Source organism: Pavona decussata, unplaced genomic scaffold (assembly GCF_977016875.1).
Source record: "Pavona decussata unplaced genomic scaffold, jaPavDecu1.1 SCAFFOLD_72, whole genome shotgun sequence".
Lineage (NCBI taxonomy): Eukaryota > Metazoa > Cnidaria > Anthozoa > Scleractinia > Agariciidae > Pavona > Pavona decussata.
This window is the reverse complement of record NW_028145491.1, coordinates 2,525,447-2,541,715: the sequence shown is the minus strand read 5'-3', so window position 1 is coordinate 2,541,715 and position 16,269 is coordinate 2,525,447. Positions and strand designations below refer to the sequence as shown.

The 16,269-nt window shown below is 38.9% G+C and overlaps 2 protein-coding genes across 2 annotated transcripts; one reads left to right on the top strand and one right to left on the bottom strand.

Annotated features, from left to right (window-relative positions):
* Positions 1–9,046: 9,046 nt before the first annotated feature.
* On the top strand, positions 9,047–10,603 carry LOC146476955 (uncharacterized). Its single transcript, XM_085114055.1, has 4 exons — positions 9,047–9,120; positions 9,219–9,397; positions 9,735–9,969; positions 10,454–10,603. Exons 1-4 carry the CDS (start codon positions 9,088–9,090, stop codon positions 10,601–10,603), a joined length of 597 nt encoding a protein of 198 aa, XP_084970181.1. The 5' UTR covers positions 9,047–9,087.
* A 7-nt stretch (positions 10,604–10,610) lies between these two features.
* On the bottom strand, positions 10,611–14,810 carry LOC146476954 (HMG domain-containing protein 3-like). Its single transcript, XM_085114056.1, has 5 exons — positions 14,677–14,810; positions 14,106–14,236; positions 13,667–13,792; positions 12,787–13,007; positions 10,611–12,069 (listed from the first exon to the last, which is right to left on the bottom strand). Exons 2-4 carry the CDS (start codon positions 14,223–14,225, stop codon positions 12,807–12,809), a joined length of 447 nt encoding a protein of 148 aa, XP_084970182.1. The 5' UTR covers positions 14,226–14,236; positions 14,677–14,810; the 3' UTR covers positions 10,611–12,069; positions 12,787–12,806.
* Between the last annotated feature and the right edge of the window lie 1,459 nt (positions 14,811–16,269).

Below are 16,269 nucleotides of genomic sequence, written 5' to 3'. Positions count from 1 at the left end.
TGTAGCAAGCGTAGCGAGCGTAGCAAGCGTAGCAAGTGTAGCAAGCGTAGCAAGCGTAGCAAGTGTAGCAAGCGTAGCAAGTGTAGCAAGCGTAGCAAGTGTAGCCAGCGTAGCAAGTGTAGCAAGCGTAGCAAGTGTAGCAAGTGTAGCAAGCGTAGCAAGTGTAGCAAGCGTAGCAAGTGTAGCAGGCGTAGCAAGCGTAGCAAGCGTAGCAAGTGTAGCAAGTGTAGCAAGCGTAGCAAGTGTAGCAAGCGTAGCAAGTGTAGCAAGCGTAGCAAGCGTAGCAAGCGTAGCAAGTGTAGCAAGCGTAGCAAGTGTAGCAAGCGTAGCAAGTGTAGAAGGCGTAGCAAGCGTAGCAAGCGTAGCAAGTGTAGCAAGCGTAGCAAGTGTAGCAAGTGTAGCAAGCGTAGCAAGCGTAGCAAGTGTAGCAAGCGTAGCAAGTGTAGCAAGCGTAGCAAGTGTAGCAAGCGTAGCAGGCGTAGCAAGCGTAGCAAGCGTAGCAAGCGTAGCAAGCGTAGCAAGTGTAGCAAGCGTAGCAAGTGTAGCAAGCGTAGCAAGTGTAGCAAGTGTAGCAAGCGTAGCAAGTGTAGCAAGTGTAGCAAGTGTAGCAAGCGTAGCAAGTGTAGCAAGTGTAGCAAGCGTAGCAAGTGTAGCAAGCGTAGCAAGCGTAGCAAGTGTAGCAAGCGTAGCAAGCTTGCGTAGCATGCGTAGCAAGTGTAGCAAGTGTAGCAAGTTTATCAAATATAGCAAGAGAGTTTTCTTGCAACGCCAGTATGGCTCACAGCGAACAGCGTTTTGTCTTGGAAGAGTCGAAGTGCTGTCCACACCCCATCTGTAGAGGAGATGAAGAAGTGGAAGAAAGCATAACTAAAAAAGGAGGTGGCGTAGAAAACCTTTTGGCTGCTACTGACACTGACACTTACGCTTTAGGCTTTATTCTTTCAAACACTTTCAACACTTTGTAACTCACTCAAATATGTAATCAGTTGTTGGCACTTAATCATAATTAATTATGTATGTTTCGCCTAGTTGTTACATAGTCCTAACGGTTTTCCAAATAGTCTGGAACTTACGATGATGTTCGTAACATCGAAACATGTCTTTTAAATTAAAGAATGTCGTAATCTTCTTAAATAATCGCGATTTTTTTTCTGCTGTCTCGTCCTTTTGGTTCTATTTTTATTCGGTTCTTTCGAATTCTTTTAAGCCTGGTTTTCACTAGCGATGCAAGCATAACGCAAGCATAAGCGCAAGCACAAGGATCAAATTTTTTCCTTTTTCTTGTGCTTGCGCTTATGCTTGAGTTCGCTTGCGTTGTGTGAAAACGGAGCATTACGCTTGCGCTTGTGCTTGCGTTTATGCTTGCTTTGCTAGTGAAAACCAGGCTTTAAGAGGCACTACTAGAGCTCCGGCATTTTACATTTCTATCCGATCACACTGGTAATCAGAAAAGTTAAGCCGATCAAATGAACCTGTTCTCGACAATTGTGCCAATTACTGAATAAACACCCAAAGGTACTTCTTTAAATTTCCCCCTGATATCATCAATACCGTACAGCACAAAAAGTTTTGAGGAAGTTTTATTCGACAGGGGTTTTGTTTATAATAATAATAACGTTAGTTACATGTAGTTTAAGACTCTACTGTAATAATTCAAATCTAATTGCAACACTATCGAAGATAATTCTGTAGAACAGTTAAAGCAAGCCTATATATGTTCATTTAAACCATTTACAATGGCGCCAACTTTAATACTGATTAATTTATCCCTGCATAGTGGGCAGCGGTTCCCGGGCAACCGTCTACTAGCCGATATCGGATTTTTGAGTTTTCTTGTTTTTGCGGGCATGGATGATGGAGCAATGTTTCGCTTTCTTCAAGAGGGTGTTTGTATTTTTTAACCTTGTTCTAGTGACGAGTTGTATATATCCGCCAAGACTGGGGAAAGCTCAAAGGCGAATTCTTTCCATACAACATTAGGGATTTCGTCCGGTCCAGGTGATTTCTTTGTCTTCAAAGCACAAAGAGTCTTATAGACCGCCTTTGTAGTCAGAGACATAGAGATGCTCTGGCACAGGGCCCATCATAACAGGAAGAGGTTGTAAAGGCTTGAAATGGCTTGTAAGTCCACCAAGGAACTCATTAAACGACTGTGCGAGAGAGGCATCGTCAGTGATCTCATCACTGATCAGATGACTAGTCCAATCACCAGAGTAAGTGAGACCTCCCAATTCTTTGATATCTTTCCACCAGCGTGCACTGTTAGATTGTTGGAGGCTTGAGACCTTGTTGTTATAAAACCTTTTTTTACACATGGAGCACTCTCTCTGTACCCTATTTCTCAGCGCCTTGTAGACCTGAGAGGATTTTCCGTGTATGGCTAGGGCTTTCTGACGCTTGGCTATTAGGATCTTCAAACCAGCCGAGATCCACGGCTTGTCAGTTGACGACACCTTCACCTTACGCAAAGGGAGGAATAAATTCACAGCAAACGTTAGACAGCTATACAGGAGATCAACTTTCTCTTGGAGACTGGGGATCTATTTAATGATCGACCAATCCATTGATGTGACCCAGGCCCCAAACTCTCTTAGCCGACTTCTCCTGATGTCCCGTACCAGAATACTTTTTGGTCTCATTTTGTTGGAGGGATGAATGTTGCTCACAGGGCTGATCATGATCGCATTGTGATCACTGCCACCAATCTTGGGAAGTTGTACTGGATTAGACAGGAGATTCGGCTTGTTGTTAAAGCACCAGTCAAGAGTGGCATCATTCCGTGTGGGAAATCTGACTATCTGTCTCATGCCAGTTGCCATGGTAACATCAGCAGACTTAATTCGTGTTGATGGAGGATTGAAATCGCCAATCACTATGGCTAAGCCATCAGGGCAGCTATTAAGAAAGGCCCCAATATTCCTCTGAATGTGAGAAATCAGTAGCGGATTTTGTTCGGCAGAGCTGCTCGGAGGGTGATAAACAGTCCCAATGAGCAGAGCTGAGGTTCCTCTAGGCAAACGGTGTGGCTGTACTTTGACCCAAATCGACTCAATTTGAGGATCATCAAAGTCAGGTAGAAGATGGCATTGATGCGTTGACTTCACGTAGATACAGACTCCACCGCAGTTGGCGAAGCATCGGTCCTTACGGAAACAGGTATATCCTGATAACGCACAAGCCGAGTCCGAAATGTCAGCATTTAGCCAAGTCTCCGTTAAACATATAAATGATGCATCATTATTATCAGCAATTGCTTGCAGTTCATTGAGTTTGGGAAGAACCTGTCAAATATAGCCTTAGACCATAGCCGGGATTGAAAATGACGATCTCGTGACCCGTTTAGGAGGGTCTATGTGTATAGCATTGCTTACATTACAGAAAAACAATGATGAGGCCCGCAGTGGTAAAAAGTGCTCATCTGAGAATAAAACCCCGCAGATACCGCTAGCTTGTTGGCTTAATTAATGAATGAAGGGATCGAAGCACTTCAATAAACCCAAGGAAGCAGCAAAAAATTTAACGGCGTAGTTGCTATTTCATATCACGGTTACACTTACAGCATAACCTCACCATCCTGACGATAAACGGAAAATTTATTCATGGCATCATGGCACGTAAAAAAAATTTCGGGGGGCAGGGGGTTGTAGGGGGATTTGGAAAATTGTGCGTACCTCTGGAAAAATCCTGGCTACGCCCCTGGGTAGAGCACTTCATGTTACTTTGAAAGGATCTGACTAGGTTCCAAAATTCTTTACTGGATGTAGTATTGGTGAGTTTGTTATTGAGTTACAAATTTCCTGTGTTTCTTGTAAGCCAACCATTCAGGAGATCCTCTTGGTGCTTTTTGGGCATTAAGGAGAATCGCTTATTCAGCTCTTTACTCAGGGTTGGTGTTTTTTGGGCATTATGGAGAAGCCGGATTGTATCGCTTATTCAGCTCTTTACTCAGGGACGAAGACATTCAGGTAAACTGTTAGATTTAACTTTAGCTTTTCTATGAGGAATATGTTCATCGAGGATGAACTTGTAAAGGGCTTCCTATGCCCAAACGCAATCGTCGATATCATCAAAGATACCAGAGATAAACCATGGAGCAGAAGCAAAGCCATGTTATAGAGCTTTGCCGGACTAGCTTTAATCAAGTTGACAGTATCATAAATCAGGTGATAATCGGATTCCAGGGTTGCACGCACCATGACCAGAAATCTTGGAGGGAACAGAGGTAATTATCAAGTCAGTCAGAGAAGATGAACCGCCGTAGAACAATAACGTTTACATCACTAAATATTGTAAGATGACCTCCTCAGGTCGGTGATGGCATGGGGAAAATGAGCGCCTGAAAAATGGATCACAATTTCAAACTAGGGGAAGTATAGATTGTGTGTGTCTTTGGAAAAATGCCGGGGGCACACCTTTAATAATTAGTGGAGTCATTCGAATTATTCAAATAGCCTGTCTGATCTGATTCGTTTCGCAATTTTCGATTTTATACTTGCTGTAGAAGTCTATTGTTCCCGTTTAAAATGGCACTAGTATACGTAGGAAATTAGGAACGATTTTAATAATTCATGAGACTTATTAATTATTCATACAGTGGTTTTATAAATTGAAATTTTTATTGAGTGTGTATGAGTGGTATGGAGTTGGGAGTGTTTTTTTGGCCTACTTCTTTTCTCGTTCGTTTATGTCCGTTCTATGAAGATGGTCTCAAGTTGTTTTTATTGAGTTTAAATTTTATGATCTATTTTCGTTGGAAAAAATGAAAAATTCAGAAATTAGATTGATACATTACGAGATTTTAGGTTGTTTCAAAGCTTTTGGTTTATTGTGTGGAAAATATAATGGAAAGTGGTTGAGGAAACTTCGAAGACGTTTGGATTATACAGAATTTGAAGAAGTTTTGAAGGTTATAGAGAGCGCACGGGAGTTATTACACTGATTTGTATGTTTTAACACCTAGAAGAGTCGCATATGGAGAAATCTATAGAACTGATTATTTTTACGACGAACGTGTGAGAAAAACCCTATCTGAGCATTGGTACAAAGAAGTTGAAGCGGTGGTGGAGAGATTAACATCTGCACTTTTGTTTTTAGGTGAATATGGAGAAAAAAAGAGAGTCGGTGGAAATAACATTGAAAAATACGTTTTCATATTATTACGGTAGGAGACCAGAGGTGAGAGGATATATGGGACAGAAAACGCCTCGTTATATTTTAATTTGGAAGAAAAAAGATGACAGACGATGACATAAAATGGAAAAATTACTTGAGGAAATAAGACAGAACCCAAATCATAATTTAAACAAGCTGTGTGTTATTTTATGAGTTACTTTCAATCAGACTTTCACCGTGTGTGCAAAAGCATTAACTCTCCCAATTTCACCACAAACACAACAACTAACGCTATTAACACGCCATAATTCCGGACGAGGTTTCATAACAAAAAAGGAAAAATTAACGTCAACGGATTGTACCACGGTAGATCACAGGGAAGTCGGAGGACTCGAACTCGCAACTCTGTCCACCATGGAGGGAGTGTGTTGAGTCATAGCCGATCCAATAGCCCTTTTCACGGTTAACTCTACTCATTTGAATTACAATGAAATCTAGCATGTATAAACTACCCCGAAATTGCCTCTCATCCACGTTGGATAACATTGTAATGCAAATGAGAAAAATCAACCGTGAAAAGGGCTATTCCCCGTGATCTATCCCGCCGCCGTCGACAACTAACACTAAAAATATTACGGTTTTACTATAACGAAACCGGAAACGGAAGTGACTATGAAATAACCCAAAGATCTTTCATCTTGGGTTCTCCCATTACAATTTTATGCTGCTTTGCTAAAGCTGCTGACGGGCGATCTCTATTAACGTGTGACGAAGCTCCAGCTTTAAACATAAAAGGAATCCTTTTCAAACCCCATTTCAAATCAGCACCAAAACTTTTTCCCGGCTTATATTTTCCACCTAGTTGTCTTCTTCTAACACCAGATCCCATTAAAGCAATATCGAGATTAAAATTATTACCACTTCGAACTCGTTTACGTTTTCTTTTAGTTCTACCCATATCTTTTCAACTCACTTGTTCGTCGTACAATGAATAACGCCAAGTTCGATCTTTAGGTTTATAAGCTTTTAACCCTAATTTCTTCCTGACCAAATTTCTAAACTTATTCGCATTAGCATTTTTATCTAAAAATTCGATTAAACGACGAGTCATCTCTTTGTCGATTTGTTTTATTTTCTCCTTCAACCCCCTTCCACTCTGTTTACGCTTATTATTTTTCGATTTTCTCTTCTTTCTCACACGTCTCGCCATCCTCTTAATCTATGACTCACAAAATTACACACTTAGATTTTTCAGCATATCCCTTATTCACAGCCCAATCTGAATAACTATCGGTCGAACCGGATGATTCGTACTCCGCTCTATACCCTTTCACTTTCTTCTTTGCAGCCTTCACATCTTTAGGACCTTTAAATCCGTCTTTAATTAAATCGGAAACTATTTCACCACCTTTTTTAAAATCGACGAGCCACGGAATAGCACCGCCAACTTGTCGTCCCTTCTTCCCTCTACCATTTTGATTTTCTATACGTGATTTCAATTTACTAATAGTAGATTTAACTCTACTACTCTGACGATACTTTTTCCGTATCTGTCGACCTCTTTTCCTCACCATTCTTAACTCCTTTAGTATTCAAAGGACGAAGATCTTGACCTTCTTCAAGTAAACACTTTCCCTTTCGAACGACTCTTTTCATTTGATTGATATAATTTATCCCACCAAATTGACCTTGAATCTCCTTTACTTTCACAATCTTTTTACGAGCCCGTCTTCGCCTACCCATTTTACCTACACACTCATACACACTCAATAAAAATTTCAATTTATAAAACCACTGCATGAATAATTAATGAGTGTCATGAATTATTAAAATCGTTCCTAATTTCCTACGTATACTACTATGGCTTTGTTATGACTAGGTTATTCCATAACGAATTTAATTGTGAAACGAACATTTGTAGCTGAGGATGACATGGAATGTGGAATCACATTTTGATAACTTTTGACTTTTGTTCACTTAGCAAGATTTGCTTTACGAGACTGTTGTTTCTGCTTTTGTTTTTGCGCCCGTTTGGAAGAAATCGGAAGTTTTGAAAGTGTCCCGTGTAACTGGTACTGGCCGCTCAGTAAAATAATTGTTATCGTATTAAGGTGATACACATAAAATTATGAAAGGAAAATAGTTTTCGAAACGCCACCAAGCAGTTTCCCCCTCTCCTCAAAAACCAACATTTCTAAATTCCAATTCGATCTGGACGTCACGCACTTTAGTCATGAGCCTCTGGCTCGGGTGATCGCGCAAGCACTTCCTGTGTTTGACGATAAATTACATTTCACATTTACCAATTCGCAATAGCACGCCAGGCTGGTACGAGACTTTTTGGGAGTCCATCCAATAACCTTAAACTACAGATTTTTATTTTATTTTAACATCACCCAGAATTTACAAAACGCCCCGAAACATAAAATTGTGTAATTATCAAAGATGGAACGTGAACGAGATGTTTCTATTAAACCCAATTTTTGGCGGCCGAAAACGACATTCAGGTGATGTACTCCCTCTTTAAGCGGCCACTGGAGGTGCTGGGGATATATTTCAACGGTCTTTCACATTTGATATCTTGTTGACATACATTACAAAAAACAAAAACAAAAAAAAATACAGAGCAAAACAAAACAAAGCGCTGATGGGAAACTAACAACGGCCAGGTACACCATAAGAAGGGTTCCTCAAAAGAAAAAAAAATTGGTGCAAGCAGCTCCCCATCCCAAAAGACCTGCAACGTTAAAGAAGTAATTCTGCTGACATCTTGGAATTGAAAAGATAAAATTCGTGAAAAGATCATCTGAGCGGGCCGGAATCCTGAATCCTCAAATTTGATTGGCTAATCATGCGCACGTTACCGCTCCAGCTTACGATACGGCCCCCATGGTCCGGAATTTTTCCCCCGCTGCCTAAATATCGCGGCTCACAGAAGTGAACGGTACTCGTCAATCTTTTGCCTTCTTTTACACATCCATTGACGCTTAGTCAATGCAAGTTTATCTCTGTTTACTTTAAAATGGCAAGGAAAGTCACTGTAAGTAAATTCAATTACGTGTTTTGAAGTTGTGAAAGTTTGTTTGGTTGTTTGTAGCTTGGCGCTGTAATTGTGCGTAACCCTGTGTTTCTCTCGCCGTAAATTTCAGTCCAGTTTACCTCTCTGATCGTTGCTGTATTTAGGAGAATTTCTCTGGAATACACATAACGAATTTTCTCACTTTCTGCCATTCAATTTAAAGTAGAAAAGTCCGATTCAGTTGATTTTGAAAGCTATCAAGGACGGACATAAATTGTTTTTGTAGTAAAACTTCAAACTTCGCACGAAATTTCACACCGCAAAAACAATTTTGGAGAGCTTAATTAGTGAAATAAATACAGCAAACATAAAGTAGTTCCAAAAAAGTATGTTCTTTAATACATCTTTCTTTTGTCTATTTTTACAAATCGTTGTTAGACGGCGCGCAAGCCCATTGGATTGTTATTTTCCGGCTTTATAAGGTGGGTCCGTATGGTGAAAAACTGTGACCTTGGGCTTGAAAATGCTGCCCTCGGCCTCGGGTAGCATTTTTAAGCCCTCGGTCACAGTTTTTCACCATACCGACCTCCCGGCCGGCAAGTAACATATATATCTGCCTCTATCATACCGCATTTAATTACATAGCGCGCAGGTATGGTACTTTACCCAAGGAAATGCTTTACTTGATAACAACGCAAGAGGTATATGTTTTATGGCAAGATGGCAAGTTATCAAGCGCTATCCACTCGAAACCTTTTTTGTTCAACCTTTTTGTTCATTCATCTACTGCAAAAAGAACTTCCTTTTGAGATACTTGAGATACCTAAGAAAGCCGATGTCACTCATACATGTACGATTTTTGATTGACGGAGTTGTCACAAGCTTCCTTGCATTCCCCGCTGTGTGCAGCTAATGTGTGGTCTTCTCCAAAAAATTCCACGTTTTTTCCACGGAATATGTCGGGCGAGTCGGGCCAAGAAACAATTGAGGTACATTAGGCCCCCTTTTTTATCAGTTAATGCTAATGTTATCATCATTTTGTAGTCTTAAAAGGTTTAAAAGCTGAATTTGGTTCCTTGGTTTTCAGACCCGGGAGACTGACGTGGAGCGATTCATTGCTCAAGAAGGAAAAACCTACTTTTCTTCTGGAAATCTCTTTGGGGACTTTACGTTGAAAGTTATCGGAGAGATAGATTCAGAGCGAAAAAATGCGGGAGAGTGGGTTTGTGTATGTTCGACCATGAATCGGGGGAATCTTGAGTCAAGGTAAGAATACCGCATTGTATTAAATTAACACGTGTTCTGCTGCATGTTGGTCAAACTCACCATTCTAATAATCTAATGTCCAGGTATTTGATATTGATATATATTTTTTTCTTCACATTTACTTTACTCGGGAATTCGAAGTATATCACCCAATAATTCTAGCACATTGTCAAGCAAAACTTTACAACGCAATCGCGACTGTCGGCAGACTTTAATGCTGGCAAGCACAAAAGGGCGACGCTTTCCTGCGATTTTCTACCACTTTAAATTGATGGTAAGTTTTTATTTTTTGGTGAAACATTAAAATGTATTTCTCTTTTATTATTTTTTTTAAAAGAAATATAGTGCTAAATGTGGGCGTCTTCGACTCCAAGCAACGTTTCCTGGATGGCTTGCGGGCCTCCTTCGGAGGCGGGACGTTTTTATTAGGAAATAAAGTGTCTGGAACCGATATTGGAGCATACATTTCATTCCTAAAGAACGACTATGCGGAACAAGAGCGACAGCGAAAATTTAAGGAGGCCGAGTACATCGGGTTTCAAGAGGGAAGCTACTGGCTCCTTTCTTCTGAGGTGATTGACCAGAATTTCGCGAAGGTTTTTCTTTTCTGTTTTTTTTTTTTTTGCCGTTTTTCTTTTCTCCTTGAAGACCTATACGGCAGGTTGTCCGCAATTCATAGGACAGTAGTCCCATAGTTAATGAAGTTATACTGGACAATTTCATTTGGAAAATCATATATAAAATTTTATTACACAAATTATGCTGTCTCTCTGAAGATTTAGCAATATATAAGCTTAGGTTTTACTAATTGATATTTTACCTTTAACGTTTGGGTTTGCAGATGTTTTAGGACATGTCTGACTTGCAGACTCCCTTGCGTTCTAGTTGTTAACTTGCATACACTCCTTTTGCTCCCTAAGAAAATGTATTTTAAGAATATTGAGGCTGAAATTTGCGAATTTTTTGGGGGTTAAAAGAATGAACCTGAGGCCGCGATTTTGAAAAGAATATAATGAGCAATTACAGTAAGTGCAACTTATTTGTTTCTCAATATAGATTCAAATCGAGGGAAAGAGGCTCCTTACTGCCTTCGAGCAAAGATATCTCATCACCAACTCTGACCTTAATCAGTATGAATTGGTAGTGAATAGTGACCTGCTAAATTATGGATGTCTCAAGCAGGCCTTCCACAGGTATATACTATAATAAACATTCCATTTAAAATATGACAATGATGTATCAGATAGTGGCATATTGTTTGAGAATTTTGTTATAATTATTACTTTGATTAAAGGGGCAGTATCATGGGAGATCGATGGGAGATATCATGATTTTTGGCCAAAATTCACTAAATTTAAACTTTGAACACTGTGTTCATTAATTTCTCAATCGCTAATTTAAAGAAATATTAATAGTGATTAAACAGCTTTATATTTAAAAAGATTGATTTTGAAAATTATCCTAATAATGTTATATATCCTTTTTCCCTCAAGGTACTGCAGTGAATCCTGCAAGAAGGCAAAGTAGAGAGGTAATATGCTTATTCTCAGCATGGTGAAAGCTTGTAGTATGACTATCTGTGATGTCTGACTTGTACCTGGCCTTTCCTAAAAGAGATTTTGTTCACTATAACAAATTGCATCATGCCCCACAATGACATCTGTGATCACCTAATTTCTCCCAAGAATTGTTCAACATGATATAAAGTGTTCACCTCCTATATGGATCAATGTTCTACCAGTGCCCGACACTAACACAAGTCCACTAGCCCAGGACTAGTAAAACCATGGTGGGCTAGTGATAACAACCTCCTACTCTACTAGCCACTAAAATAATTAGTTTCATGGAAAAGAAATTTACTACAACTTGATAACTTGGGATTTTTTTGTAGCTAGTTTCTAGTACATGTAGCTTGAGTAATATGAACCAGAGGACTATAGGGGTCTATTATGATCCCCTCACAGAATAGGCCCCACCTTGAAAAAGGCCTTATGCCCTCACCTCCATATCACTAAAAAGCAAACTGGGTTCACATGAACCACCATAAATGTGCCATCTAACTCAAGGAAACACCATTCTTCAGTGTATGCCCGGCAATCCTAATTAAATGAATAATGTCATGGCAATATAGCAGTACTTAACACTAACGTTTTTGACTGCTAGGCAGAGGGCTAGTAAGTACAGTGAATCACTACTCCACATGGACAAACCACTAGCCCAGAACAAGGCCAACAAAAGGCTAGGGAATTAAGAAACTAACTTGGTTATCACAAAACGATGAAACTTATCCCTGGTGATCACCTGGTTGGGTCCCAACATAGATTTAATATCATTAATCTGCTTCTGAACAATTTGTTCATTTCCATAATAGTCCATCAGGTAATTATACAGGAAATGTACAAAAAAGCTTTGAAGAGTTGAGCTCTGGAGGCGTCTGTTCTTGATATGATTGGAACTCTCTTGGTAGCTGGTTCTGATGCCATTACTTTGTTCCAACAGGTTGATGTCATGATACACAAGTCGGACTTGTGGGGGTTTACAGAAGCATGAAATCGATCACCTGCAATATACCTCCTCTTTTGGCCAGTTGTAGGATGTCGCCATGTGGATGTTTGGTCAACCTGTGCCAGCTTAGTTTTAAAAGTTGAGCTTACTAACTCTGGAACACTGACCTGGAAGAAAAAATTAACTTGATGTTACCAGGGTTCAAAACAAAATAAATCATAACTTTTAGCTGGAATCTTTTGGCTTGTTTTGACTGGGTTCATTTTTTCTTGCTGTCAATAATGAATGTACCCTCAGCAGTCAACAACAACAAATATTCCATACTTTCTGCAATTTGTTTGTAGGGCCCGCTTCTTGCAATCTGTTTAAAGCCTTTATATAATGAAATGTCATGTATATTCCCAACAATATTTGTTGACAAGAGAACTCTTTTGCACCTGGAACATTGCCTTTTTCAGTAAGACATTGTGAGAGACTCAATCCATGGTCATGCATGACATACACTCATTAAACAGATTTACACTGCATTATGGGGTGGCTTGTGTGAAATAATCATTATATTTAGTCTGGATGGGACAAAGAATCTCACCACAGACAAACTTGCATGTAGCAACGTAAATTCATCAGCTACAATGTACTGTTTGTTTACAAAACTTGAAGAATGGTTTGCATTTAGTCCCTGGTGTGATTTAAAAAATGATCATCTGCACTAAAAGGACAGAAGATGGATTATACAACTACAGTTTTAACCCATTACCTGTAAATTTATGTAACTACATGGCTGTGCTCAATCTGTTTTGAAAAGCTAGACTACAATATGCATGCTCAAAATAATAATTCACTAAATGGTGGATTGGGTATACATTATCAACTAGTGCACTCACTTTAATAGGTGACTTCCCTATTATACTGGCTTCTGAAAGCACCCCACATTGTCACCCCAAAGTTGTTCTGCAACATCCGGACACCTCTGATCAATGTGACGTGCCAGAGTACAAGGTGTATCACAGATTAAAAGAGGAGGGGGGTATTTCAGGCTGAGGTACAAGTCAGCAGCGTCACGGACAGATTCTTGCAGAAGAAGGAATTTTGATGCAACAGTACACTGCAAACAAAAATTTAAAATTAAAATCACATTGTAGGAATGAACAACTAAGCAATAGTATAAGTGACACATCTTAACATATAAGTAATAACAGAAAAAGGAAATCTTGAGGAACAACTCTTGATGGGGGTGGGTAGTGGATGATATCTGGTCACCTTACCTGGTGGGTAAGGAAGTGTGGGATAATTTTCCATTCTCAGTGCTCTGAAGGATTACTGTTTATATTTGTGCTGCATGCATTTTTTTCTTCCAAAAAGCACTTGCAGAAAATTTTCTTCAACCCCCCCCCCCTCCAGAAAAATGGTTGCCCCCTATAAGGCCCCTTATAAGTTTTCACAAGTGATAATGTACGTTACAATGTATGCAGCAGTGAGAACATGATGAAATTAATACCAAGTCACATTTTTGAAAAAAAACGATATTTTTTACTTTAATCATTCCATGGTGTTAATACATCTTCAACTGTAGGTCTTACTTCTAAAATTGACTTTTTCAGTAGTGGAATATTCTCTTTTTGATTTTAAGTAAGTTAATCAAATTTTGTTCTAAGCAAACAAGGTGCAAAATGTTAACTTTGGAAAATCATGGACTGAACTGTTACTTTACAAGAGTTAACTTATAAGAAATTTAAATAAGGAAACAAAATTGTGTACACTCACAGAATGAGGACAAACAAGGTGATAAAAGCCACCTGAGTGACCTTCGACATGGGTGAACTTATGGCATGGAGAGTTTCCAACAGTGATACTTGCATAAAGAGCAAGCAGCCTGCCTCGCAAAAAATCCTGCATCAAATAAAATAGAAAAAAAAGTAAATTAGGCTTTGTCACACAACGATGTTAGTGATGTGTGTTTTTTGGGAATTATTGATATAGCTTTTATTTTATTTTTTGGTATTTTTAGTGTGAATTTGTCGTCCCTACACTCCTCCTACTATCTGTCTTAAGAGATCATCTTGATAACAGGGGTCTCACTAAGGAAGTATATTAAGTTATTTTGTCAGTACAGTTTGCATGCTTTTGCTTTGGCAAGTCACTCTTGATTTTCAAATTATTTAGTGCAATAAAAATACATGGAATTCCAGTAATTAAAACTTACAGCTGATCTCTGTTTAGTCGATATTGAGCATTCTTCACAAACTTGTTTGAGTTTTTCCACAGATAAATTTTTTATCTCTTCAACAAGGAAATGTTTTTGCTGCAAAAGGAGGTGCAGCATTGTAGGATCACCTAAAAAAAGATTAATTGACTGTTGATATAAATACATGACAGCCATTATATTAACTACCAATTGATTAATTAATTAATATACAGTCAAGATCAAGATAAACCTTGAGAGAATTTATAGAATACTTATTAAATAAACTAGTTGGGCAATGCTGAATTTAAATATGTTTGATTAGAACAGTTGCCTGGGCAAGATGCATATGAATTAAATTATGAAATCAAATAACATAACAGTTTGTTCCACAAAACATTTTGGGTCAACTCAGATTATTTTTGCAAAAGTTCCACAAAACATACCTGGATCAAGTTTATGTTTTTGTTATAAGATAACATTATATTTATCTAAAAGTGAGCCATAGAACTTTGGTATAATTTGGATTGATACAAAAGTATATATAGACGTATAGGAGGAAAGTAATGCATGCAAGAAAATAAATTGTTACCTTCTACATCATTGAGTTTTTCCTTCTTTGTTAAGTATACACTGTTTTTACTGGCTTCGGTATTCAATACTTTACTTGCACGTTGACATGGTGGAATTAATGGTGGCACTTCTCCAATGTTGGCTGATAGCTTGCCATCTGCTTTGGTGTAAGTTGTTATTTCAACAAAATGGGATGTAATCCTGTGTACAAAATCTTCTAAAGGTGGCAACTGTGCTGTTTCCTGTTGACTATAGTCAATCTGTATGGTGCCAGTATCAAAGAAGAAGAACAATTGAATGGCTTGGTGCAAGAGGGACGTATTGCTAAGTGACGTTTTTGGGTTACTTTTTTTCCTTCAGAAGTGCCTGAATTTTTGCATGTGCTTTTCAATTAAGTAGTAAATCATTCCCCTGTATTTTTTTGGACGGGTTTGCACTTTGTTTCGAGGTCAAGTAAATAATTCGGATGTTTTCATTCATCTCATTTCAACCGAACTTCTAGCGGCAATGACTACTTAGTAAGAGACCTTCGAGGCCAAGATGACACAGAGACACAAACTCATAAGCATATTTAGAACACTTACTTTTTACACAACACAAGAGCAATCATAAATCATCCAGATTGAAGACTTACACACTTCCGCCCAGAAATGTCACGCGTGTGTGTGTGACGGTAGGGTTGTATTCGAACCAATGAAATGCTTTGCTACGCTTGCTACGGCGTCTACCTGTTTAGCCAATGAGAGACTACGTTCAGCGAGGCACTGTTGTGTTGAATGTATCAGTCAATTCCAAGCGCGATCATCCCCCCCCCGGGCAACCCCCGGGCATTTGACCCCTGTTCGGCTCCACATAGTGGGGCATTTGACGCGAATAGAAACCCGGCCCATCGGGCATTTGACCCGTCGAAAAAATGCTGGTCAGCGGTCGCGTTTAAAAATAATTTGTACTCCATGTAACATGTCACAACTCCTCGTAGTTTTCGACAAAATTTATGTTGATATATGCGAGCTCCAGCGTATTAAAATATTCGGAAATATGCCATTATACAAGGTTTGGAATTTTCAGAAGGACGTGAGGAAAGCTGGTTTAGTGTCAACATTCGAAGAATTTGTATCAAAAGGTAAGCTGTGAAGCTTTTCTTTAGCTAATCTTTAGTAATCTAAAGCGTAATCTTAAAATTATCGCGGCGTAAAATTATCGGGAGCAAGCACACCACTAATGAAGCGTTCAGCGCAAAAAAGCGTTAGCCATGCACTGAGAGTCTACTCGAATCCTTCGAAACTATAAAATCGCTAGCACAAATACATAACGATTTTGGATGATGATGCATTGAAGCGTAATTTTTGTTCGGGCTTCGGTTTTAATCCTTGTGCCGTACTTTATGAGAATATTTCGTTAATAATTCTGTCGTCAATACCAGATTTAATTATATAAATTTTGCGGAAGTTATCAATCAGAAGTGCTACCTTTCTTATCAAACTAAATATTTGATGTGTACTATTTCTAAAAATTTCGTTGATTTTTATATAAATAGAGCTAGCGAATACAAAAAAAAAAACCAACACGATGACTTTTCAGCCCCAACCAGTGGGGCATTTGACCTAGAAAT